This window comes from Suricata suricatta, chromosome 11 (genome assembly GCF_006229205.1).
Source record: "Suricata suricatta isolate VVHF042 chromosome 11, meerkat_22Aug2017_6uvM2_HiC, whole genome shotgun sequence".
Lineage (NCBI taxonomy): Eukaryota > Metazoa > Chordata > Mammalia > Carnivora > Herpestidae > Suricata > Suricata suricatta.
The window spans coordinates 99274047-99298616 of NC_043710.1; the positions used below are offsets into that span (position 1 = coordinate 99274047).

The following is a 24570-nucleotide window of genomic DNA, read 5'->3' on the forward strand; positions in this document are numbered from 1 at the left end:
TTTCAAAATTGAATGATGGGAGCACCTGGGTGGCTCAGTCAGTTGGGTCTCCAACTTCAGCTCAGGTCACATCCGATCTGTCAGCCTGTCAGCGCAGAGTCCACTTTGGTTCCTGTGTCCCCCTTTCTGTGCCCCTCCCTGCTCGCACTCTCTCAAAAAATAAACATTTTTTTAAAAGTTGAATTATGTCTGAAATACTACTATGAAAATTTTACATTTGTATTTGTCCTTGTCTATAATAAAGATAAAATATAAAGTATTATTTTTGGTCTAAATAGTAAATTTGCTTATATGCCCATCTCTATGTATCAGAACTAATAGTTTGAGCATTCTATATTTATATAGCTGAGGGTCTCTTTCTCAAGTAATAGTATGTGCTGAATCTGTCTTTCTTTAGAAAACCTAGAAAATAAACCAGTTTATAAGACATGAAGAGCATAATGTTTAGAGTTTATATTTGCCAATTAATATATAACTGGAATCAAAATTCCCTTTGGTAACTCTCAAAAATGGTCATATATTTTGAGGTTTGTTCACAAGCATGACTGAGCTTCCATCATCCAGCAGGTGACGCTTATTTACTTTCTCCTCTGTTGCAGGTGAGAAAGGAAACTCAAGCCAGCCCGCTTTTCTTTTTGTTAATAATGCTACAAAAAATTTGCTATAGGGTTAGGTAGCAATTTTCTGATAATTTAAATACATGGCCTCACATTTTCCCCTTTTTGCCCTTCATCTTCATTCTCTTAAACATTTTTGAGGACCTTTTGTGTGAGATTATATAGTTCTATTTTTTATTAGAAATGAAATCAGAAAGATGGAAAACACTAAAATATACAAGGACACATTCCATAACCACCAGGGTAATGACATCATCACATGTCATGCAGCCTCTGGAAAATTCCACCATATACTTATGGGATAAGAGGGAAAAGACAAATAATTTCTTAGTTTTATTATGATATGGTCTTTACCTCCCAGCCCCTTTGAGAAGGTCTTGGGAATCCCTCCCGGGGGCCTTCAGACCACATTGAGAACTGCTGCCACAGATAAGTGAAATACCATCAAACCTTTAACTGTACCGTATTTGCATATATTCAGCTTTGTAAAGTTCCTTCTAATAATATCATATACAAAATTTGAGCCAATAGGAAAGAATATTTGTGTTTGTATCAACAGGCTAATGTTCTGTCTTGTCTTCCAGTTATGGAAATTCTTGAAGCCTAATACCCCGCTGGAATCTCGGATTTCTAAGCAGTGGTGTGAAATTGGTTTCCAAGGAGATGATCCTAAAACAGATTTCCGAGGAATGGGACTTCTGGGCCTATACAATTTGCAGTAAGTAAATGGAGAAGGTCACGTATTGATAAGTGATGTTGTGGTCACGTGCAAATGAAAAAGTTACTAGTTCCGAAAGCCACTCCACAGAAAACTCCAAGGAAACACTGACCTCCTCTGATGATAACTCAGGTTCTTAAACTTCGAAAAGGTATTTTCATCTTCCTTTTCTTTGGCAAACTTCATTGTGTTTTATAAATTGATCTCAAATGTTTTTCTTTTTAATTTTGTTTTATGAAAAAGTTTAAGTGTGTACAAAACCACAAGGAAGACTCCAGAATCCCTTCTACTGCCCAGGTGTGGTAAATATCAGGGTTTTGAAATACAACGCTCACTTTTTTTGGCAGAAGCATCTTAATGAAAATCCTGTACTGTTTGTCACTTCACCTCATATTTCAGTATGTAGCTCTGAAAACTCAGGGTTACCGTCTATTAACAGTGGTTGCTTGGTGTCATCTGTATCCAGTCCGTATTCCCCAGCTCCCTCAAACAATGTCTTTTTAGGGCCGGTTTCCTCTAATCCATACGAGACCCATACACGTCGCACTGGATTATTACATCTCTCCCCATGTGCCCTCTCCTTTTGCCCCTTCCCAGGGTCACTAATTTGTGCAAGGTTCCAGGTGAGCTGTCCTCCAAAATGTCCCATGGCCTGGATTTCCTGAAAATCGGAGGGAATCTGGGGAGGCCTGAACAGGTTCAGGTACAGTGTCCTCTCCTCAGTCCTGAGCTGAGATAGATCGGTGGCTCCATGTAAAGTCCCCCCATCAGCCCTTTATCTGATTATCTCATCCTTCAGATCTTCCCTGGACCGACGAATTAACTGTGCAAAAAGTGCTTTTCCAATTCTGTGATTTGTCCAATAGTTGCTGGCTGGAGTTCTGTAAAGACTCAGTTTCTTTCATCAACTATGGTTATTTAGTTTCTGTAAAATTTAGGCAGGACGGATGCTCAAATTTTTCTATTTAGTTGCCGATTTTCAGAGCGAGGAAGGAGTTGGTGCCCTAGTTGCCTTGTTAGTGATCAAAAACTACCTTTTGGCTTTGTTTTTTAAATATCATTTTTAATTTCTGGTTCTTATATGGTTGTTAAAATTCAAATAATTGTGCTCATTATTTTTTCATGTTTAAATTAAGTCATATTTAGTCATTATTTTTCAAGCCAAAGGGATTCCTTTTAAATTGGTTCTTTGTCCTATGCTACCATCCTATTAGTGAGGAGAGTAATATATTTTTCAAAGAAACTAAGCCTGGGGCACCTGGGTGGCTCAGTTGGTTAAGTGTCTGACTTCGGTTCAGGTCATGATCTCATGGTTCATGAGTTCAAGCCCCACGTCAGGCTCTCAGAGCCTGGAACCTGCTTCAGATTCTGTGCCTCTCTCTCTGCCCCTTCTCTGCTCACACCTTGTGTCTGTCTCACAAAAAAATAAACATTAAAAAATTAATTACTGAATTAAACACTTCTGTAAGATAAACCACCATAAACAAAATGAAAAGACGAACCAAGGCTGACACTCACGTAAGTGACGGAGGCTCCTGATCAGTATATTATTCTCTATAGGGTTATTTGTCTTATTTGTTTAAAGACATCTTTAGATATGCTGGGCCAAAAAAATATGAACACATAAAACACGAAACAGGAAACCTAGACGGCCAACAAAAGTATGAAAAGAGGCTCAATTTCATTAATAATGAAACTGTGTTTTAAAACTGCTGACAGTGGTTTGAAGTTTTTTGAGAGCTTGTTTTAGGCTTCAGATTTTACATGGGAAATACATACACGTCAAATTAAACAACATATGCTAGTGTTTCATTTTGTTACTGTCTTTATGAAGTACTTTCTGTGATGTGTTTTAGAAGGTATATAACTGTGTATTTTTAGGAAACTTCACATTGCCCTCTTCCCCGCAAGAAAGAATTTTGTTTCAGCACCATGAGATACTTTCCACCCATCCAGAATTCAAATACTCTATGAATATTCTCCAAGAAAAATGCACTTGAAGCACATGGTCTCACCTCCTCTATCTCTTCCTCTTTCTGCCCCTTGGCTGTCACAGCCTCTGCACCTGTCTCTCCCTCCAGGCCACTTCTGCCTTCTGAGGGGCCTTGTCCCACCCCCGTCTATACCCTTACTACAAATATTCTTACCTCCCTGGGGAAAGGCAAAGATCGTAACTAAAATTTCAGACCCACTGGATATAAGTACCTGACTATACTGTCATTATATTTGGAAAATTCCGTTATGAAAAGCTGTCCATTCTCTGGAAGAGCTGAAGCAAGTGGTAAACTCTGAGCCCAAAACTGCTGAGTGCCTTGAGCAGGAACGGAGCTGTGGTTTTCTTCCCCCCCAACTACAGGTACTTTGCGGAAAGAGACGCTGCGGCAGCCCAGCAAGTCCTCTCTGACTCTCTTCATCCAAAATGCAGGTAATTGCTGAAAATCAAAGCTGGACGAGGCTTGCGGATTAGGCAGAAGGAACTTCTCTGTCATAGCTATGCTGGGGAGATTCTCGGGGGCATCGCCCACCGCAAGTGAGGCTTCAAGCTCTTTCCCACGAGCCGTCTGGACAGATACTGAATAGGAGGGTCAAACCTGCAGGTGCTCGTTACGGGACTCCGGACGGACCGTGGCACCGTGCCGGGTGCAGGGGAGAGGAGTATTTACAGGACTGACGACATCACTACCGCCCGGAAGAGTAAGCGGAAGGAGGAGAGAGCAGGGTCTGGACCAGTATTTCGGAGACCAGGAGCAGATGGGGCAACAGAGGGGAGAGCGGGAGCCACGAGGCCAGGGGCCCTGTGAGAAAGTCTGGGATGCTGAGGCTCTTTTAGTTTTCTTGGTAAAAATCTAGAGTCTAAATATTTTGCATTTTCATTTACCTTCCTAAACTTTTTTCTTTAACTGATTACATGAAGGGATATCACTAAAGAGGAAACAAGGTATTTTTTTTGTTTGCTTTTGTGTTTTGTTGCTTTTATTTCATTTTAGAATAAGTATCAGTAAGAGTTTTTAAATCAATACAAACTCATGAAAAAATTTCAAAAACAAACATTTCCCAACTTTTTATCTAATATCCTTCATTAAATGTGAGTTTTTTAGTGAAGGAAAACCAGGGTAGACCAACCTAACAGAAAATCGTAGAGCCTCCTACAGCCATGGCTCTCCCTGCTCGGAGAAGCACGTTGAACACAGCCAGACTCAGGGCCGAACACGTGTCCACACGTGCTGGGACCTTCGCTGCTCCCCAGAGAGGGGCATTGTACTTGGGAGTTTCGTTGCACAGAGCAGTTGTGCTCTTCTATTAATCTAATTTCATTATTAAATACTTAATTCACTATATATAGTAGTTACTATATATATACTTTACTTACTATAAATAAGGAGTTCTGATATTTTGCAGCCATGTTTTGGTATCACCTTTTTCTCCTTAGCATGCCAAGTTGCTTGTTAGTGTTCATATTTAATAAATAAATTCAAAAATTTATGATACCATTCTCAAAAATTCAAAATGGCTTGACTTTTCCCCCACCACCCTACTATTATACTTATTCTAGCTTCATTTGCCCAAGGTTCATTAAATTTCACTATACTTTTCAATTAGTATTTATAATCTTTTTAGATGATTACATTTTCATTTTCTTTTCCTTTTATATACTTTGAGAAAAACAGTAAGATCACTTAGCTCTTTCTTGATACATTATAAGGTTAAAATCAAGCTATTTTATTTTAACTGCATTTTCTGAATTGCATATTTCTATAATGTAGAGACTCTGAACTCCCTCTAATTAAAATTGTCTGGGGAGTCTGCATATAGACTCAGGTATTCCTCGAAGAGCATCAGCAAAAATACACGAATCCTCCATGGTCTTTGGGAAGTGGTAAGAAGCTTAAAATACTTTTTGATTAATCATTAGAGGGTGAATTTTACCTGTGAGCCATTCTCAAAGAAAGGATTTATAGTTTTATCTCGTGTGTCAACCATCAGAGAGGATGTACTTGAAAGTTTGTGTGAATACTCTTATTTAAGAAGAGAGTAGTGTCCGCATGTACCTAAAGCTACGTGCTTTGTCCCTCAAGTTACCAAAGAATTGAGGAGATGATGTTCAAATATTAATCACTTCAAATTCATGGTAAATGTCAGTAAACACAAATCAGAATGTTTTGAAAATGCTCCTATCCTTCGCCAGTGTCTAAAGTAAGTATATATTAACCACTTGTGAGGCCCTGAACATAGCAGGTGTTCAGCAGTGGTACCTACTAAGGAACGCTCCATCATTCAGCAATCGTCACACATTGTTATCACTGCCCTTATAAACCTCCATCTGTTGAGTCCCACAGTAACTTGAGGGATGTAAGTAGATTCAAGTTTACGAGGAGAATTTTGACTGCTTGATCATTTGTTGTAGTTGTAGTTGTATTATGTTTCTTGAAGAGTGGGGTTCATTCTGCTTGGGCCGGGGTATCCTGGGTAATCAAGTGAGTGGCAAGCATTTGACCTTTCTTATATTTCCAATGCAGACAGAAATTTCATTCAGCACTTGCAGAGACACTGTTTATAAAGCTTCGTTAAGAGAAAATGGGTGCTTATAAATTTGTCTATATAAAGTTTCTTAAATTTCACACCTAATTCATTTTACTTGGATGTGAGTCTCTTAAGTAAAAATCTCCTCATGCCTTTTTGGCTGGTTGGTTGATTGGCTAGTAGGCAGTTACACTTTGAAAAGAGGTGGCATATTTCAACAGGAATTTAAGGCAGTTACTCTGCATTACAGCCAGTCATTTACTGAGTAGAAAGTACACAGAGTTAAATGTCGATGCTGTATCATGTTTTTGTGGTCTTGTGCTGTGTGTCTTACATGCATGTCTTTTAGTGTAGTGTTTGCAGTGTATTCTAGAGAACCCTGCTTAGATGGAAGCTAAATGTTTGTAACTCTAGTTTTTAAATGTTATTTAATTCAAATGCTAACCACATGTTCTAGTGTGAAATGAGGGTTATGTTAGCCACAAAGAAGAGTGGGACATGGGTCCTGCTTACAAAACAGTGGCAGCACGGAGTGGGGGAGAATGGGGAGGACCAGCAAGTCCACAAGGGAAGGGAAGGCAAGGCAGTATTTCCAGAATGTGTCTGTGAGAGAGCCCTCTCTACAGTCTTAGAAGCCTAAATTATACTATGGATTCCAGTTGAACTGCTACGGGCTGGCTGCCTTAGTTTAGCCAGAGAAATGCCATAGCACTTGTCAGAGTTTGAAATGCCTGTATATCCTTCCTTCCCCCTCCCTGCCTCCCTTCCTTTCACTAGTTCATTATTTCTTTAATCAGTAAACATTTATTTGGCATCTAGTGTGAGCCAGATGTCAGAGACTGACTAGGATAAATGCTGTGGAAAAACAAAGGAAGTGCAGTGGGGAATCGTGAGAGAGCAAGGGAGCCTCAGAAGACATACATCGCAGGCAAAGGTTCATGGAGAAAGTATCATTTGATAATTAATGATCCCATAAAAAAGTCCCTTAATGTTTGGCCTTAAGGACTGTCTCCTACTGCCGCACTAAAGGGAATAGCGGATAAGTAGCAGGGCTTTAAATAATCCCATTTCTGAGCTTCACTTAAATTTTATTGCGGATTTTTAATTGACAACGTTTAAATGGATTAGTGTTTGATAACTGAGTTGTAGACATCTAGTCAGCAGGGTTTTTTTATTTTTTTTAATGTTTTATTTATTTTTGAGAGAGGAAGAAAGAGAGGGAGAGCGAGAGCGAGCATGAGTAGGGGAGGATCAGAGAGAGAGAGGGAGACACAGAATCCGAAACAGGCTCCAGGCTCTGGCTAACTGTCAGCACAGAGCCCAATGCGGGGCTCAAACCCACGAACTGTGAGATCATGACCTGAGCTGAAGTCGGATGCTTATCCGACTGAGCCACCCAGGCGCCCCTCTAGTCAACAGTTTTAATATAAACATTGCAAGAGAACAAGTACCAATTAGAGCTTAAATCTTATTTTATTCATTTATTCAGCAAATTCAGCAAAGTGGAATGGGAGAAGAAAAGGATGGATAAAGCAATTGGGTAAGTGTGGGATTTCATTCATATATAAAAGTTGTCAGCTGGAACCAGAACCAGAACAAAGTGTCCTAAGAACACTGTAAAAGATGACAAAGATGATGAATGGAAATATATAATCCAGCTGAACTTTTAAAAGGATGTGTTTATATGGTTTTGGATTTATGTGTATGGGTCTATGGTGCTATTTTGCCTTTGACCAAGTGACAATATTTAAAATGTTAAACTATACAGGAATGATTTTCAGAAATCATCATTTAGAATTGGATTTGGTAGTTTTCTTTTAAGGATTTTTATCAACTATCAGGTTATTGGATTATATAAATTTTTTAAAAAATTTTAATTCCCTTTTGGATTCAAAAACATTGCTGAATGTAGAACTCCTTTTTTTATTTTTTAATGTGATGGATTTGTGTTACCCAGAGACTTAAGAACTCTGTTCCATTTAATTCTTGATAAGCATATAGAAAAGGAACTAGGAAATATACCCTGAGTGTTAAGATTCTTATTTCTCCCTCATTTTAAAAGTGATATATGACTCATTATGGAAAATCTAGAAAATATAGGAAAGTAAACAAAAAAAAACCACCCCAATCTTATTACTGTAAGATACCAAAGTAATATCTGGTGACATTTCATTCTCGCCTATTTTTTGTGCACATCTGTGAGCACATAATAAAATCTGGCTTGTTTTATACATGTTTCCTACTTAAGTAGTCTTTAGGAATACACTAGTTATTGGCTGTAACATATCGTGAGAGATTACCACAATTTATTTCACCAACCACCGGTTTTTAGAATATCTGAATAGCTTCCATGTCTTTGCCATTATAAATAATGCTATAAAGAGTATCCTTGAGTATCAAGCTCTTAGTTTCTGATTTTTTTCTTTCATATATTTAGAAATAAAATTACCAAATCAAAGCATATGGATTCTTAATTCTCTTGGTTACATTACGGGCAATTTTGATAAGTTATAAAATTCAGGGTTACAGATAGGGTAGGAGGGAAGAGCAACCTTCCAGTCTGATAACTTAGAAGTAATGTGAAAATTACATTATACTCTTCAATGCTTATGTGACACACCGTTGGTTTTGTGGCTTACACTTCACAGGTATTCATTTGCAATCGTGGGCATCAATATAACTGACCTGGCGTATAATCTGCTGGTGAGCGGAGCGCTAAAAACTCACTTCTACAACATTGCCCCAGAAGCTCCAACCCTGTCTCATTTCCAGCAGACATTCTGTAAGTGTCCTACTGCTTAAACAATACAGTTTCTGTGACCCTCTACATGCAGGGCCAAAGCTGAGAGATCTTTGCAATTTGGCTGCTTTGGGGTCTCTGAACTTCCCCTTTGGTTTTGATTTTGTTGTTGTCTTCTTATTCACAATCCGACAGTAATCTGCAGGCATCGTGGATTTTTCTGGTTCCCAGCTCTTGCATGATACCCAGGGTCTCAGCTTCTGATCCAGCATGGCACAGCACTTAGGAGTGTAGGTTCTGAAGACAGCCTGAGTGGATGCCTGGACCTATGTTTCCCAGACGCTCTAAGCCTTAGTTATGGCATCTTTAAAGTGAGTTCTTTCCTCATAGAGTTGCTATGAAGATAAAGTGAGATAACGGATACAAACTTGTTATTAGCTGGTTCCACACTTAGTGCTCAGTGAGCCGAGAAAGAGGACGTGCTGGTTTAGCGGATGATACTGACAGTGGTGGAGCTGCCACTAGGGTCACCTTTCCTGCGACCCTGCTGCCGCCACAGAGGGAAGATCTGTACCCGCCCTTAGATTAGATGCTACAGAGGGAAGTGTTACTGAGGGGCATCCTTTGGAGTTGCGGTCATACTGAGGTTTCAGAAGATGAAGACCCCGATGATATGACAGAGCCCTGGAACGGAACTCTCCAATCGTAGAGACACGATCCTAAAATCTGAATGTCAGTATGATCCCTGCGGGCCAGACACAAAGGGCTTTGGAGGAACGTGGACAGATGTTTTAAGTCATCCAGCCACTGCAGCAACTTAAAGGAGAAATGTCATTTAAACCATTTAAAGCCTGCTTGCTGCACTGAAGGCCTGTACCCAGACTTTCTTAGCAAAAAAATTTCAAAGTCTTTCTTCTCTTTTATATTTCTTTCAGCTCTTCTTTTCCGCTGATTTGCTAGGCAGTCCAGCGCCTCTTTTCCGCTGATTTGCTAGGCAGTACTGCCTCGCTAAGTATGGTTAAGACACAGCTGTTCTTCTCCACCCACTGCAGGGGGGTGCCGGTCCCCACTTCATCTTTATGATGTGACAGAATTAACAGCAACTTATTTTATCTAAACGCCTAAATAATAGTGATTATATTACCTAGGATTTTTTCTTTTTTAATATCTGCTTAATCAGGACTTCTGGTTAAAAGATGGCATACCTAATGTATTCATTATGCTCCCTTTTAAAACTTCACTAAAGTTAATGTAAAATGATTTTTCCAAGAAAGCATGAACCCACAAGGACAGGAAAAATTAAGAATTAGACAAGAAAAACCTCACTTTAGAAACTGGAAAAGATTAAGTGATAACTGATTTAGTAGTCCTGAGAAAATAAACCCCCAACAGGTAGTGTGGAAAGGTAAGAAGTAATCTGATTTACTCCACAGGACCTCCCAGGAAGTTCAGAAATTGGCAGCATGGGTGTCTCTGGAAATACGGGTGAAGGCAGGATCAAAAGCAGCAAGATTGCTTGTTAGTACGTTTAGAAACATACTTCCCAAATCCCCTCCACAGGAGACAGCTCCTGCCCCTCCCTCACCCCCACGCCCCACCCCTACAGGCTGGTGTGGGTTATTCTCCAGAGAGGTGAGAATAAAGGTTCTCTGGTCTGATGCGAATCAGGTATACTTGATGGCAAACCACAGAAAGTGATGATGGGGACTGAGACACGCAGGCAGCTTCACTTTCCCAGTCCCTGTAACTCTGACCTTCTGTGGATTCTTGGAGGAGCCCAAGAAAAAAGAGCTTAAGATGCTGACGTCTGGGTCTCCCCAGTGAAACAACTCAACCATATCACTCTACAGTCATGCTCACAGACAAAAGCCCTACCTTCATACTCAGAACTCCCAATACGCTTTTAGTCCCTGGCTTTTTATTTAGTAAAAAGTACTCAGAGAGCCAAGGATTATCAGATGCCTTAGTGTTAAAAACATGTCCTCAAATTCTTTGACGCTCCTCCCATGAAGAGGCAGGGTTTGTTTGTTCCTCTTACCCATTGAATCTGGGCTGACCGATTGGCTGGCCAGTAGAGTACAGGAGAATTGACTCTATGTGACTTCTAAGACTATGTTAGAAAAGGGTTTTGCCCGGTTCTCAGGGACTGAGCTGCCTTTGAAGGCATGAGCCATCCTGTGACAGATGTGATCTCCACATGCTGTGAGGGAGTCTAGACATATGGAGCAGCCGTATGTAACTGATCTCACTGACAGCTCCAGATGAGGTCCCAGCTGACGGCCACCACCCATGACAGGCATGTGAGTGAGGGGACACCTCCGAATGACTCATGCCACCAGCTGCCAAGCATCCCACCCTTCAGGTCTTACCAGTTGAGACTCCAGACATTGTGGAACTCTCTCTCCTAATTCACTGAATTCATGAATGTATTAAAATGGCTGTTTTAAGCCACTGGATTTTTGAATAATTTCATAAGCCGCACTAGATAACATGAACAGTAAGTAATGAAAGCCTCGAGCATGAAAAAAAGTCCAAAACAAGCATTAAAAAAAAAAAGGCACTAGAAGGAAATAGAAACTATGCAAAGAGAGGAAAACTTCAAAATTATGTATCATTAGTATCCCCAAGGAATGAAGAGAAGAAAGTGCAATTATGAAACAAGAACATGGTGCTATGGAAAGAACATTCAGAGGACAAAAGAGTGCCCTGAGAAATTAAAAATCAGATAGCAGAAAGGAAATCACCAAAAAGGATTAAAAGATAAAACTGAAAACACTCTCAGAAAATGGAACAAAAAGTATAGATGAAAAATAGAAAATGAAAGTTTGTGTCTTATATAAATAATAGAATTTCCAGAAAGAAATGAAATTATGGGGAGGGAATCAAAGAAATAAATCAAGAAAAATTTCAGAACTAAACTGTGAGTTTTCATATTTAAACTAGTAAACACCAGCATAATAGATTAAAATAGATTCACACCAAGTTCCATATCATTGTGAAATTTTATGATGCCAGAGAGGTTTCTAAGAATTCCCAAAGCTGCCACATGAAGAACTGGGAATCAAGAGGACACTGACTTCTCAACAGCAGCACTATGTTCCAGAATACACTGGAATTGTGTCTTCAAAAATTTTAGAGAATATTTTTTAAAATCTAAGGACATATGATTTCAATTTAGATTTCTATGCCCAGGCTAAGTTCCCAATTAAGTGTAGAAGTAGAATACGGACATTTTAAAAATGCAAGGTCTTAAACATCTTACCTCCTTGTACTTTATAGGGAAGCTCCTGAGGGAGATGTTTTCACAAAGAGAGCAATCCTAAAAGGAATACATGGGGTCCAAAGTGCAGGAACCCTATGACAGGAATGAAGTGAAGAGAATCTTCGAAGATGAAGATGAAGGAAAAGCTCCAGGTGATGTCTGTGCAGTAGGATGAGAATATTAAATCTACACTTTAGCAGGTCAGAAGACTCTGGTAGCAGCTCTTTGAAGAGTATGAAATTGATGGAGTGTCTGAACTGCTTTGAACACACTGCAAAGATACTGACATAGTTTAGAGTGAAGGGGGTGAAAACTAAGCAAATAAACAGAGAGGAGAGTTGGTAATACTACCCAAAGTAAATTGTTAGAAAATAAGTGATAACGTGGTAGGAATAGGTGAAAGAGAACAAAATCTTCATCTTCTATAAAGGAAATCCAAAAACTTCACACAATGGAAATCACATTATATATAGTCACAGAGACCGATGATCAAAAGAACCGGCAATAAAGATGAAATGTTCCTTTAGGGAAGCAGTCATTAAGGCAGGAGGTGCTGCTGGATTTGTTTGGTTTTTGTAACAAGACGTGTTAAACTATAGGACTCCAAATTAGATGCATGTATAACTTAGATAAAAATGAAGAGCAAATTCAAAAACATATATACTTTATGAATGGTTAATAGTAGAAAATGGAAGCCCCTCACATATGTGATTCTAGCTCCTACTCTGACAACTAGGTGATTATATTCAGCCTGACCATTTCTGGCAGATACTAAAGTTTTACTACAGATCAGGTTCTGTGCATCTAAAAAAAATTATTAAAACATAGTGGGAAGAATTTTGTGATTGGGTAGTAAAGATACTGGTTTTAAAAAGTGAAAAGTCTCATGGTGCCTGGGTGGCTCATTTGGTTAAGCCTCTGACTTCAGCTCAGGTCTTGATCTCACAGCTTGTGACTTTGATTCCCATGTCAGGCTCTGAGCTGTGAGCCTTGAGCCTGCTTCAGATTCTGTGTCTCCTTCTCTCTCTGTCCCTCTCCCACTTGAGCTTTGCCCCCCTCTCTCTCTCAAAAATAAATAAACATTTTTAAAAATTCGTTTGATTGAAAGGCTTATGGCTGACGCAGCTCATTCAGTCTGGGAGTCAAGGAAAACTTCCCCAAACAGAATGACTTTTAGTTTTAGGCATATTAGGGGTGAGTTTCTTTTGGAAAATCCTCACAGAGCTGAACAGTGGACACTCCAATGCAAGGCCCTGGATCTCTGAGGAATTACAAGGCCAGATGTGGAATTCATTAGCATTGAGAAGGAAATCAGAGCCACACAGTGGGGAAGCTCTGGCAGGAGAAAATAAAAATGAGAATCATAGGAACTGACATTTAAGGACTGGCATTTTGTTGTTTGTATGCACTATTGTATCCTCAGCACAGAGCCTGGTAGAGCAGGTGCTCAGTAGATATTGGTTGGTTGGTTGGTTGGTTGGTTGGTTGGATGGATGGATGGATAGAATAGATAAATGAATAGGTGGATGGATAGGTGGGTGGATGGATGGGAAGCTAAAATAAAGAATAATGTCTTTTGTAGAAGAAAAGAAGCTCAGCTCCACACTGAGCATGGAGCCTGTTTAAGATTCTCTCTTTGTCTATCTCTGTCTCTCCCCTCTTCCCTCTCCCCCTTTCCTCAGCTCTCTTTCTCTCTCTCTCTTAAAAAAAAGAAAAAGAAAGGAAGTCTAGTTTCTCATGAAAAATTTAGCCTTGGCCTGACTTGTCAACCTTTCCAGAGAGCCTCGGCCCCGGTGAGTGGCACGCGGTAGGCTTACTCATCTACCAGCGCCCTCACCAGGTTTTCAGGAAGCACACAATCCCCTTGTGGACTGGGGTATACACAGAGACCCTCATGCCTCTCCAGAGGAAGCAACCCGTGCCCTGAATTCATCGTTCCTCCATCGGACACGAGCAGTTCTGCACGTTTCCTCTGTAATATTCTTGCAATTACCTGTGTCCTCGCTTACGGGTCTGCTGTCTACTAACTGAATGCAGCGAAGCAAAACCAAGATACATTCAAGCAACAACAAATACACTGCAGGCTTGGGCTGGAAAGCCAAATTAGTATTCTCAACAGGTATTTCATCTAGGTGAAAAAATGTAAGCGAATAATAACTCTATCATTCTGACTTTATAGTGGTATTCAGCGAATCCTGCACAATGAGGCAGTGTGCTACGAAAATTGCATTCAGTCTAAAGCTCCCCTGAAAGGAAGCAAAGCTAGGTGTCCTGAGCACAAGGAAAGTACAATGACCAGAAAAAGAAAAAGAATTATCTTTCCTCTGACATTCAGCAGAAGCGAGTATTCAGTAAGAGCGAGAACCAGAGAAAGAAGATACACTGGAAAAGGCAGCAGGTAGAGTGGTGGAGTCAGCCAATTTCAGGTTCTGGCTTCCGGCTTCCAGCTGTATTGTGTAACTGTATACCATTTAAATACCTTTTCTAAGCCCAATGTTCTCATCTGTAAAATGAAGATCTATCTGCACTGCCTACACCAAAGAACTGTTATAAGAATTAAGAGACTGTAAGCAATAGTCTGGCCTCTGTTTCCTCCCTCTACTTTCTACACCATTTTATTAGCTCTCTCAACTAACAAATCATCACCGCCAATTGTCTACCTGGATGTGTCTTCCAAGAGACGGAGAACACAGGAACTCTACCTTTTTCTTGTATCTGTTGCATATGTGTTACCTGGCAGATGAGCTGAGCCACTGACTGAATGGATATATAGACACTGCAACGTTATAAAAATGAGTTGAGGTTCATAATTATAATGTGCACTCTGGAAACCAAGCCACCATTTCTGCAGTTTGCGTAAAATCATGTTGTACGGTCACTATTCTCCTGATGGGACAGAGAGTCTGCAGGCCTTATAGCTTTACTTCTGTAGCTTCTTCCAGGGAAGGACCCTGAGAATGGTGTCAGATTGTGAACCACTCTCAGTCTTATCCTGGCCTGTCTTTAAAACCTTTCAAAATGGCTTTCTGTAACTGCACTTAAGGTAGAAAATGGGGAAACCAAATGGATGTGCATTCTTCTAACACTCTGAGCTACCCAGGATCCCCGTAGAGTGAGTTGCCATTATACCAGCACACTGGAGAGGAGCGAATAATTTTATGTGTCTGATGGGAAAGTAAATTCTTCATTAGAGGATAATTTTCACACTGCCTGTTTATTATTGTCAATAAGGATGAAGACCATATAACTCATGAGATACTAATAAGATGCTTTTAGCTCATTATGTATGATTTTAATTCACAGTATTAGAAGTCTGACTCTCTACAAAACAACTCAGGTGTGTTTATTTGAGCTCAGACACCCAGTCAGGAAAATTATGTATATCATATGGCATAGGGAAAAGAAATTAAAAATGATATGATTTCACTTAGAACCATAAAAAATATAACATTTAGAGAAAAAGCCAAAGGAACTTAAAAAGATGGCATCTTCTGGGACAATGGATCTCAAACCTTGGTGACCTGAGACTCATCTGACTCCACTGCAGCTGAATCTGAGAGGTCTGCGTTTTTAAAAAGTATCCCACACCATGCTTATATTTCAGGACTTTTTGCCCAGTCACTAAGACAGACAGATGACTGAATTCTTTTGGTTGAATAAGATACTGAGATTAGAAGAAACAACTTCCTCTTGGTGTGTCTGAAAACCAGAATAAGAAACAGACTCCCAGTCATGGCCTGTGACAATGGTGAGGAGAAATAGGGATGCTTAGCCTGGAAAAGAGAGACGCTCAGGGCCTGAAAGATACTACAACTATTTGAGTTGAAGAGGAATCAAATTTGTTCCAAGAAATACAGGGAAACAGATTTTGGGCCAGTTTGAGGAAAATCCCTTTAAAAACCGGGTTCTTCATCCATGGGACAGGCTGATGTCAGTGTTGTCACCAGAAGAGCTCAAGGCGGGACGCTGCCTCGGGGAATCCAAGCAGCAGACAGAGTAGGACGGACAGGAAAGCTCCTGGGCTGCTATCTGGGGCGCCCGGACACCACCAGGTTCCCTTACCAGCGGCAGTGGGCCCTGGGCTGTGCAGCCGAGAGGCCTCTGAGCCAGCGCTGATGTGTATCCCCACTGAGAGGTGTTAAAGACAGTCACATCAGTTCTGTGTGGAGGGTCCAAAGATAATCCAACCCGAAAAGAAATGCAACAGTCAGTCCCTGAAAAAAGCAAACTAAATTTTCTCTCCTTCCTACCTTTCTTCCAGTAGTTGTAGAGAGACCAGATACTTAAAGATGTATACACATATTTAAGTGTAATGAATGAGAAACTAGGTAAGTTTGTGTGAGGGACCAATATCTGGAAGAGTGAGTTGGAGGGGGGGAAGGAAGATCACTTCTAATTTTTTATTACAATCTTGGAGAATGTGCCATGTGCACTCGAGAAGAAAGTGAATTCCCTAGCGTCAGGATGCAGAGTTCTAAATATATCTATCAATTCCATCTGCTCCAGTGTGCCATTCAAGTCTATTGTTTCTTTAGTGATTTTTTGTCTGGCTGACCTATCCATTGTTGTAAGTGGGGTATTAAAGTCCCCTGCAATTAGCACATTCTTATCAATAAGATTGCTTTTGTTTGTGATTGTTTTATGTATCTAGGAGCTCCCAAATTCGGCGCATAAATGTTTATAATTGTTAGCTCTTCTTCATGTAGAGTCCCTGTAATTATTATATAGTGTCCGTCTTCATCTTTTGTTACTGCCTTTATTTTAAAAACTCTCGAGAAAGTTAAACATCATAAAAGCCATTTACAAAAAGCCCACAGCCAATGTTATCCTCAATGGGGAAAACTGAGAGCTTTTCTCCTGAAATCAGGGACACGACAGGGATGTCCACTCTCACCATTGTTGTTTAACATAGTGCTGGAAGTCCTAGCATCAGCAATCAGACAACAAAAGGAAATAAAAGGCATCAGAATTGGCAAAGAAGAAGTCAAACTTTCCCTTTTTGCAGACGACATGATACTCTACATGGACAACCCGATCGACTCCACCAGAAGGCTTCTAGAACTGATCAATATATTCAGTAATGTCGCAGGGTACAAAGTCAATGTACAGAAATCAGTTGCATTCTTATATACTAAAATTACAGTAAGATATGATAAAGATTTTTAAAAATCTGCTTATGGGCCAATGTTAAAGGTTTTTCTTATAAGTAGCTAGTTAATAAATGGAAAAACAAGCGGTTTTAATTTTTATTATTTTACTGTTAGGACTGAGCAGGTTTGTTCCAAAATTCTCTTCCCCTACCCCCCATCATCTCTCTGCTCACTCCTTCCCCAGTGGAGGTGAAAGAGCTAGGATTCTAACCAGGTTTCTGACTCTGGAATCCTTGCTCCTTCTAATACTGAGACCAAAAAAAGCTTCTGTAATGTTGTGTTGTGTTCTTTAACTAGGGTTATTTCATTAAATACTTTTTTTTCTAATATATAGCAAGACACTTGAACTTGTTATAGGTTTACTACATACAAATATCTTTTATTGTCTTCCTAAAAAGGTAGTCACATGTCAGTTCTAAATGGGGAAACAGCACAATGAATAGATCCAGTACTTAACATTTATTCTGAAAATATTCCAAATCCAGTCTTTCACAGATAACATTTTTGAGACACAGAAGTATTTGAAGAGGACATTACACTTCAGAGCAAGAAGGTCTTAGTAAAAATTTCATGTAGTTTAATGACTGGTCTGTGTTGTTCAGAGTTGATTTACCACTTTTATTGTCTCATAATAGACTGTCAGAACACATTTGTTTGATTTGTCACAGTAATTTAAAGCTTTTCTCAAATCAAATAACAAGAGAAAACAGGCCGAGTGGAGTAATTCTGAAAAGTCGGGCCATTATGCTAATTTAATCAGGAGGGGCAGGATGAGGTGGTCACTGGCGGCCTCTCGGGCTCTGCTCCAGATGTGGTGCCCATCTCACAGACGGCAGAACTGTCTTCTGTCTCCCTCCTTGAGAACAAGGGAATCATCCCAGGACCAGCCACAAAAATCTTACAAATTGGTAGCCTCTACTGCATGAAGTTTAAAGAATAATCCGTAACAGGTGTATCTGCTGCGTTGTGATCTCTTCTTGACCCCCATGGTTGCCATCATTTGATCAGACATCTCTTTCAGCACTCAGTGACTTTGAATGTGATTAAGGACTTTTATCTTTCTCCTGCATTCTTATCACTGTCTTATCTCTAATAGGCTATTTGATGCACGAGTTTCATAAGTTTTGGATTGAAGAGGACCCCATGGACATAATGGAATTCAATCGTGTACGGGAGAAATTCCGCAAGAGGATCATAAAACAGCTGCGGAACCCAGACATGGCGTTGTGCCCACACTTTGCTGCCTCAGAAGGTTTAATCAACATGTAGTCACCCACGCTGGTTTTAACGGATACCCCCAGAACACTGCCTCATTGTCGTGTTAGATCCCTGCTTAGGTCCCGGCTCATACACTGAGTGCACACAGTGATTGTATGCATGCCTTTTGGTACAGTATTTTCATCTCTTGGTCATAACTACCAGATCCCCAGATACCACCGCTTCTGGAGTATCTGTCATCCAGTGACTGTTCATATTGTGGCATAATGCAGTGTTACATTTGCCTTGACACCCAGGTATGGAGAGAGTTTTCTATTTTTTTAGATTGTTTTCCTCCCCTCGTAATTCAGCATCGAAGAACTGTATTTCTCTAGCTGTATTTTGTATGTAAGAGATTCAGCGGACTCTTGTTCTGTGAAAGCCTTTTAATTTATTGATATGTTTCATGACTACTGCTGCTAGCTCTTCAAGCCGGGTTCACACTTGGACCTCATTCCACTAAAGTATATGACTTGCAAATAACACAGACAGACAGACACATGATAAGCCAAACCATTCCTGCAAACACAGCTGTGCTTCATGACAATGTAACGAGGCTTACAAGAAGCAGACTTAGGTAGGTGCGGATGCAGCATTGTACTGTAACTTATCCCCAGTTGCAACTGTATCCTACTCATATGGATATCAAATTACTTTATTCCCATAATTTTACTGGCTTGGATGCCTAAATATGTTTATGATGCTTGGAGCCTCAGAAAAGAAGTATGCATACTTCAAAAGCTGCAAAAGATTTCTCACTGCCTGCCTCTTGCTGAACTCAGTTACACCCTGGCCCTGTTCTGATCCAAGTATCTTTGCTTGGGGAACAGAGTGCTGACTGGTTTGTTTTCAATATTAAGAGGTTATATTAAAAAAAAAAACCAATTTGCAAGAAAATGTGTTGCAAGAGGGGGACCTAAACTGTGTCCTTCTGTAGTATTTCTTGAAAATAATGACCTTGTCATGTATCCGTGAAAAAAGTAAATTGCTTAGAAGGGCGGGGAGGATCAGATCATTCCAAAACTGCTAAAGATCATTTGAAAAACCATGATTTAGTTTGGAATTATGATTGTAGTCTGTTGAATAGTATTTACCATGGCATTTCATACCCATGGTATTTTATACCTTCTATCGATTTTAGTATTATTAGACGTTTGTGTAATCACTTGCTTACTTAAATGAATTTTGAGTACTGCCTAACTGTTAGTTATATGAATAAATTACATGTCATTCTACTGTAACGTATGGTGGATTTCATTTTAATATTTTTGTGCTCATACAGCCTCTGAATATGCAAATATGTGAGTGGGTAGAATGTCAAAGACAGACAACCTAGAGCTGAATATAAATCATGCCATCCTTCAGAGTAACCAGGTGTAAATTACAGTGTGTCATGTCTGAGAGACTTCTTCTATTTAGTCTTGAGGACTGAAGGTGCTTTAAAAATGAAAGACTAAGATCCAGCTTTTTCTTTGTAACCTCCTATGAAGCCCGGTTTATCTGCCGGAAGACAACTGATAAAGGAAACATCCAGCTGCCTTTGTCTCCGTGTCCATTCTGGCTCCTCTGGGATTTTGTACACATTCTCTTTCAGCTGGGTGCCAGGTGGCAGCATTCGTCTGGCCTATTACAGCCCTGCGCCCTTCTACAGAATGGAGAAGGGAAGGACCTGATTAAAGCATGGCATGTATCATGAGGAATGACAGGGATATATATTCCTCTCCAGAGTGAGAATGTGTGAACCTGGTAACTGCTGGTCTCAGAAGCCCCGAATTTCTACCGCAGCTGCGGCTGCTGTGTGTGAAGGCCACTCCACACTCAGTACAGCCTTTGTCGGTTGTATGTGTGTGTTGTCTCCTTCTATGCACTATGGCCCTGGGTCACTGATGCGGCTTGATAGTATGTGGCATTTACACCAGCTCACGTCTCTTCTGCTCAGGTGGAGACAGCTGACGGTAACCAAGCTTCCCTCCCAGCTCCCTGCAGGGTTTCGCTCTGTCCTGTCCTAACGCGGCCACACAATCTCAGGACGGGCTGCTAGCTCCTCCTAGTTCTGAGTAGCCTTATGAGTTCTGAGTACTATCAGACTTCTTATTCACACCTGCCTGTGAAAGACGCATTCTGGCCAGTAGCATAAAGGGAAGCGAGAAAAAGAAAAGATTTCAGAAGCATAAAAAAAAAAGGTGATGTGTCTGTGTTTCCCCTTAGCTTGTGCACACTTACTCCAGTGAACAAGGGTGGACCACTTAGGGTGTAAATTAGGTAGCAAGCCTCTTCCAAGTTGTCCAAAACACTACTTGCCATGATAAAAATACATTCTAGTTTGCACTACAGAAAGAAAACCCTTTGAAACACTATTTTTGAAAATTGTGACTTCAATTTGACTTTCCCTATCACAATTCTTGTTATTGTACTGAAAACATATTTCTTGCCTGATAACCCACCATCTTTTCCACTTGAAACAAAACTTAAGTATATACCTATCCCCAAAGATAGGATGACCTTACGATATACCTTCTAAGCTCAAGAGAAAACAAAAAAGAGGATGCTGTTAATAATTTCTTTAGGACAACAGGGTAAACTGTGACAGTCTGAGGAACAAAGACGTTAAGTGGCTGAGAGAGCCCAAGACAGACATAAGCAGGGAATGTCCACCCACGACTCAGATAAATGCAACCGGATTTCTTCATTCTAGCCTCTGGCAGCGGTACCCTGTCGGGCATGGATGCTGTGATATCTAGGATACTAGCAACATCTTAAAGACCCGTCAGAAGAGCGCCTGGGTGGCTCACCTGGTTAAGTGTCTGTGAGTTCGAGCCCTGTATCGCGCTCTGGGCTCGGAGCCTGGAGCCTGCTTCAGATTCTGTGTCTCCCTCTCTCTCTGCTTCTCCCCTGCTGTGCTCTCTCCCTGTCTCTCAAAAATAAACAAATGTTAAAAAAAAAAAAAAAAAAGGCTTATGGGAAGTCATCAATGGAGAAACAAAACCCAGCAATCAAACTCCATGGCCACAGATAATCTTGATCTGTAAACAGATAGGGCCAGATTCAAACTGAAGAAATATCAGGAGAGGATGAAAGTTGGCCAAGTGTAGGAATCAGGGATGGGAAACAGAAGAAAAAGGGGACAGGAAAGAAAGAAAGAGTCAGCTAGGTCCATAACCATATCTAAGAAACTCTGAGCCACAGGATGTCCTGTACCAAAGCCATGCCTCCAACTCTTGAGGAAGCTTGAGTAACTGCTCTAACCTACAAACCATGGCAGAGGGCAGAACCAAGAATAACACCGAGTCCTAGAATGAAATAGATTCTGGTATGGATTCCATTTCAAGAACTAACATTTAGTGAGGGCTGACGCCATGTGCCAGGACCATGCTAGCCTTTATCTGCATTATTCCATCTCCTCATCAACATACAAAGTGAGATTGCTTGCTTGCTTGTTTTTTCTAGACAAATACACTTACAGAATCAAATATACAGCCAAAGGTCTCAAGAGAGTGAGATATCACCTCACATAGCAAAATGGTGAGGATGTAGAGAAAAGGGAACCCATGTGCACTGCTGGTGGGAATGCACACTGGGGTAGCCACTCTGGAAAACAGTGTGGAGTGCCTCAGAAAGTTAAAACCAGAACTACCCTCGGACCCAGCATTTCCACTTTTGGGTATTTATCCAAAGGACATGAAATCACTAACTCAGATACCTACACTCCCAAGTTGACTGCAGCATTTTACTTAAAATAGCCCAAGTCCATCAAATGATGAATAAAGGAAACATGGCATATGCATACAATGGAGTATTATTCATCCATAAAAAAGAAGGAAATTCTGACATTTGTGACAACATGGATGGAACTTGAGGGCATTATGCTGAGTGAGATAAGCCAGACAGACAAAGCAAACATGTTATGATCTCATTTATATGTGGAATCTAAAAAAAAAAATCCTGAACTCTTAGATACAGAGACATGTTGTGGTTGCCAGAGCAGGTGGTGGGGCTGGGTGAAATGGAAAAAGGTGGTCAGTAGGTACAAAAAGAAGGAAAGTAAATGGTACAGCTAGATCTTGAACCCAGGGCTTAAGCCCTGACTGTTAATCAGTATGCGGTCTCCCAAGTTGGAATTACTCTCTACTGCCCAGGGTAGATTATAAACACACATACACCCCACTACCCCTCAAGTGGCAATATGTATGTCAGGTGTCTTTAGGGTGAATTCACATGTGGCAGATTACAAAGATTACAAATCCTGCCACACTGTCCCTCAGGACATCCCCCACTCTTGGTCGGAATTTCTTCCTTGATACACAAAGAGCAATTCTGACAGGATGGTGAGCGGTCTCTCCCGAGAGTCCCGGAAGCCTGCACACCTCCTCCCAACTCCCCTGTGGGAAGCTTCAGCGAGGTTCCTCAGTGGGTCTACAGAGACCAGACTGCAATGTGCTCACAGAGATGATTAGGAGAGGGGTCGGGGCAGGGTTATTACAAAAAATAAAATGTTGACTCCGTGCCTTTCTATTATTTTATCGATTATGGACCTGGAACTGTGGTCTGCGGTGAAAAGCCAATGGCAACTAGGTAAGCGTGGCAAAAAGAGAGGGGCCAGCTGAGATTCCGCCTGTAAAATGACAGTTAAACCCCCCTCCGCTGCTCCCGTTTCCCCCACCCCCAGCACAGCATCTCCAGGCATGGGTCTTGGAACAGACTGCATCAGGGAAATTTCTGAAGCAAGGATGAGCAAGGGAAAGAAGACGTGAGTGCACCCCACGTCCCAGGCCCACGTACGGCAGGGCCTGGGTGCTGCCTAGGCACAGGGCAGGTCCGCGTTCCCTGCTGCCCTCCCTTCTCTCCAGGCCGTGCTGAGAGCGGCCTCAGGGGACGTGGTGACCACAGGGTCGCTCTGCAGCCAGGCAGTCTGGACGTGCCCACCAGCAGCCCTGTCCCTGCAGCCCCCGGGGCTGTGCGGGATGGTGCCTGGGGGAGGGAATCTCCCTGGTCCTTTGGGAAACTAAACGCAGATGCACCCCCTTCCTGCAGAAGGGAGAGAGAAGAGCCTTCAGGCACAGCTAGCTGAGTTTGGTCCAGCAGCCCAGCGAGAGCTGGTGAGTTCTTCTCTGACAATCCCCTGTCACACCCACATACTTACTTTCAGATACACTAGCGCTTCTATGCCAAGTGTGTGGCACTTAACAAGAAATAGGGACATCAGCAGGCCCCAGCTACACGATGCCAAGAGTTACATAATCTACTTCTGGTCAAGTTCTTACTATTTCTGCAAAGTACAAGACGGAAAGGCCAGCAGTCAGAAGACCCACATGCAGGGTGCCTGCTGCTAGCCTTCCTGAGGCCAGTGACTGCCCTCGCTGACTCGACTTTTGTCATCCGTAACAGAAAAGTAACAGCAAGAGCTCCTCTTCAGAGGATTATCGTGACAGTAAAAATCAAATAAACTAGCCTCAAATCAAGGGCTTGGGAAACTCTAAAAGTACTAATTAAACACATGTTTAATTATGGTTGGTATTTATCCATTTGGGTTTGGGCTATGAGCTGACTCTAAAAGAAAATTAAGCTATAAAATTTGTCCTTGGAGCTGGTGCCCCCCATTAATTCAATTCAGCAAATATTTATTGAGAACTCTCTCTGTGCCAGGCATCACGCCAAGACTGGGGATAAAATGGGAAACAAGGCTGCGTCCTTGGACCCAGACCTCACTGTCTAAACCCAGGGCCTTGCTTGCAGAGCGTGGTCTTCGGGCCACCAGCACGGGCCTTGTGAGACACAAATCATCGCAGCCCCTCCCCAGACCTGCTGAACAAGGTCACGGACTCTCTCCTCAGCCGGGTCTTGTCCAAGTCTGACGAGCACTGCTCTGGAGGGTATTGATCCAGCCACTCTCCACTGAAACCTGACAAGGCCTAATCTTCAACTGTTTATGGTTGAGAAATAAATCGAACATTCCCTGTTTTCCCACAACTTACTCTGGAAAGAAGGACTGTGTGTTCTGTTGTCATCCGCTAACAGGTGCAGACAGGAGTCAATGTGGAGGAGGACTAACCCCCATGCCACGGTATTAGGAGGGGGACTTGGGGATGATCAGGTCATACAGTGGAGGCTTCCTGGATGGCAGTAATCCCTTTTAAGAAGAGACATAAGAATCCCTTCTCTTTTCTTTCTCTCTTCCGCTGCCCCCCTCTTTCTGAAGATACAATGACAAGATGGTCATGGACAAAAGATGAGTGCCCTCACCAGACCCTGAAGCTGGTGGCACCTTGATCATAGACTTCCCAGCCCCCAGAACTATGAGAAATAAA

At 41.4% G+C, this 24570-nt stretch overlaps 1 protein-coding gene and 1 long non-coding RNA gene across 3 annotated transcripts in view; both read left to right on the plus strand.

Moving 5' to 3' along the window:
- Positions 1-19506, plus strand: part of ELMOD1 (ELMO domain containing 1) — a 39856-nt gene extending 20350 nt beyond the window's left edge. Inside the window, exons 6-11 of one of the 2 annotated variants that reach the window (XM_029957675.1) lie at positions 1202-1335; positions 3692-3760; positions 4250-4273; positions 7346-7396; positions 8505-8638; positions 18105-19506. In XM_029957675.1, coding sequence (XP_029813535.1) covers positions 1202-1335; positions 3692-3760; positions 4250-4273; positions 7346-7396; positions 8505-8638; positions 18105-18277 — 585 coding nt within the window. In that variant the 3' untranslated portion in view covers positions 18278-19506. The remainder of the gene's footprint in view (positions 1-1201; positions 1336-3691; positions 3761-4249; positions 4274-7345; positions 7397-8504; positions 8639-18104) is intronic. The other variant, XM_029957676.1, reaches the window with a different exon arrangement.
- Positions 19507-22917: 3411 nt separating this feature from the next.
- Positions 22918-24223, plus strand: LOC115307040. Its single transcript, XR_003915532.1, has 3 exons — positions 22918-23012; positions 23297-23361; positions 23999-24223. It is a non-coding gene; the product is annotated as an uncharacterized LOC115307040 (long non-coding RNA).
- The last annotated feature ends 347 nt before the right edge of the window (positions 24224-24570 follow it).